The sequence below is a fragment of the Nicotiana tomentosiformis genome, chromosome 9 (genome assembly GCF_000390325.3).
Source record: "Nicotiana tomentosiformis chromosome 9, ASM39032v3, whole genome shotgun sequence".
Taxonomy (NCBI): Eukaryota; Viridiplantae; Streptophyta; class Magnoliopsida; order Solanales; family Solanaceae; genus Nicotiana; species Nicotiana tomentosiformis.
Window position 1 is genome coordinate 102,996,873 of NC_090820.1, and position 2,154 is coordinate 102,999,026.

At 32.1% G+C, this 2,154-nt stretch overlaps 1 protein-coding gene across 1 annotated transcript; it reads right to left on the reverse strand.

Moving 5' to 3' along the window:
* Nucleotides 1–209: 209 nt before the first annotated feature.
* Nucleotides 210–1,473, reverse strand: LOC104121528 (dof zinc finger protein DOF1.4-like). Its single transcript, XM_009633547.4, has 2 exons — nt 1,306–1,473; nt 210–1,151 (listed from the first exon to the last, which is right to left on the reverse strand). Exons 1-2 carry the CDS (start codon nt 1,372–1,374, stop codon nt 363–365), a joined length of 858 nt encoding a protein of 285 aa, XP_009631842.1. The 5' UTR covers nt 1,375–1,473; the 3' UTR covers nt 210–362.
* Nucleotides 1,474–2,154: the final 681 nt, after the last annotated feature.

Consider the following 2,154-nt stretch of genomic DNA (forward strand, 5'->3'; position numbering starts at 1 on the left):
GTCTTTCTTTATATACAAATCAGATTCTTTTCCACCATCAAAACACATGAAACTTCTTTTTGATAACAGGCTTCAGTAGCGAGACTCAAGCTTAGGACCCTCTCGAACAAGCAACTTATGTCTACTTGGATACCATAGTATAACCGCGCACCCATTATAGAAAAAACATTCACATATTTAATCCATTAAAAAAATCGAACACACTCATGTAAAGAGACATGTTGAACATAAATTAAGTAAATAAAAAACGTATTGTAAGCTGTTCAACGAGATGGTCACACAGTAGTATAAGAGACCCTAATTAATAAAAAGGAAGGAGAAAATGTAGGAGAAAAAGGAAAAGCCAAATGCTTTAATTTGACCTAGATCAGAGAACGGACTGAAGACTCTATATTTGAAGGATCAACATAAGTACCAGCCCAAGAAAGAGAAGGATCAACAGAATTAATCTGTTCAATCTGATTGATCTGATGGTTAGAAATGTTCCAATCCAACCTGTTTTGGTTCTCACCTTCCATTTTCACTCCTTTCAACATTATCCAATTTCCACCTTCACAACTATAAGGACACAAATCCTGGAACTTGTTATTGTTTGAAATGAAGTGTTGTTGTTGAAGATTAGAAGCTATAAGGGAGGACAAAGTAGAATTTAAGATGGGGTAACTTGAAAGATGTGAATTAGAGTTAGTAGTAGTCATAGCATCTTGGATCTGACCAGAAGAAAACCCTAGCCCAAGATTTTCAGTGTTAGAAACCCTAGAATTGAGCAATCTTGGAAATTGAGTATTAAGATCAGAAGGGTTAGTTGGAAATCCATAAAACAAATTAGGATTACTATGATTTGGGGTTATAGAAGGCAGATCAATTATTTGAGGTTGATGAAAATTATGGCTAGGATTTGTAGTAGTAATATTTGGTTTCTTGATTTTCTTGTTTTTTCTACAGCCACCTCCAACTGGGACATTTCTTATGGTACCACCTCTAGTCCAATACCTTTTACAACTTTTGCAAAAGTGTCTTGGCTGAGACAAACTATAATTATTGTAGTAACAAAATTTGGTATTTGATGAATTACAACGAGGACACTTTAGGGATTGTTGCTGTTGTTGATCTTGGCTAATTGATTTCTCCATGTCCCTACTCTCATTATTCTGCAAAAAAGAGAGGAAACAAACAATAAAAGAGAAAGAAAGAAAGGTATCGAGTGACGGATTTAGGGTAAAAAAATAGTAGAAAAACTAATGAATATTCTCTTCCAAAAGCTAAGAAACAAAAATGGGGTCAAAAGAGATAAAAGAAAAGAACCTGCTGTGGCCATATTTCATTAGTAGTGGAAGAGATTTGTACCATCTTTTCACAGTCTCCTACTAACATTTTTCTTCTTCTTCTTCTCTCTCAAAGAAAGGAATCCTTTGAAACAAAGAGTAAGCAGACAAAAGGCCGGTTGACGGGTTGAAGAAACACTTAAGAGAGAGAAAAAGATATAAAGCAAGAGAATTTGATTTATTATTATTATTATTATTTATTTCCTAATTTCACGTGAAGGGTTCGGTCTAGAAGAAGCGTACGTAAGTCGATTTTTAAAGCATTTAAGTGGTATATACCGAATTTCTTTTATACTATCAAATATAATTTAACGTATATGATAGTAAATAATTAGTGGAGTATTATTTTTATCAAGTTATATAGGAGTATCAATCGAAAGGGATAGTATATATGTTGAAGAAAAATGTGGAATATGTCTTTATACCTTGAGCATGTTTTTTTTGTATATATTCCTACTATGTTTAATTATATTGCTCATAATCGCAATTTTTATTTTCTTTAGTACATGATGTTTCTTGGGAAAGTATATATTCTCTAGTTGGGTTGTAAATGAGGTTGTACGCTCCTTTGGACATATCTCGTCCTTAATGCATTAACAGATGAATGTTTTTGATGAAAAAGAATATAGGAGTATCAATTGTTGTTTGTCATAAAAATATACATGTAATTATCGTAAAAGTGATTTGAATGTGTTAAAAAAATGTTTTTTACATCACTAATACAAATATCTTAAACTTATTGTTTACACAACTGTCAGTGTGTATAAGAATATTTAGACGATCAAATCGTTTACGATGTAAGTATAAGCAAAACTCTAAATTATGTTAA

Bases quoted from the DNA above. Each gene is read 5' to 3' on its own strand.
- LOC104121528 (XM_009633547.4), bottom strand. From the start codon at position 1,374: ATGTTAGTAGGAGACTGTGAAAAGATGGTACAAATCTCTTCCACTACT. The intron at 1,152-1,305 runs GTTCTTTTCTTT...TCTTTTTTGCAG, and splicing joins ATGAAATATGGCCACAGCAG to AATAATGAGAGTAGGGACAT.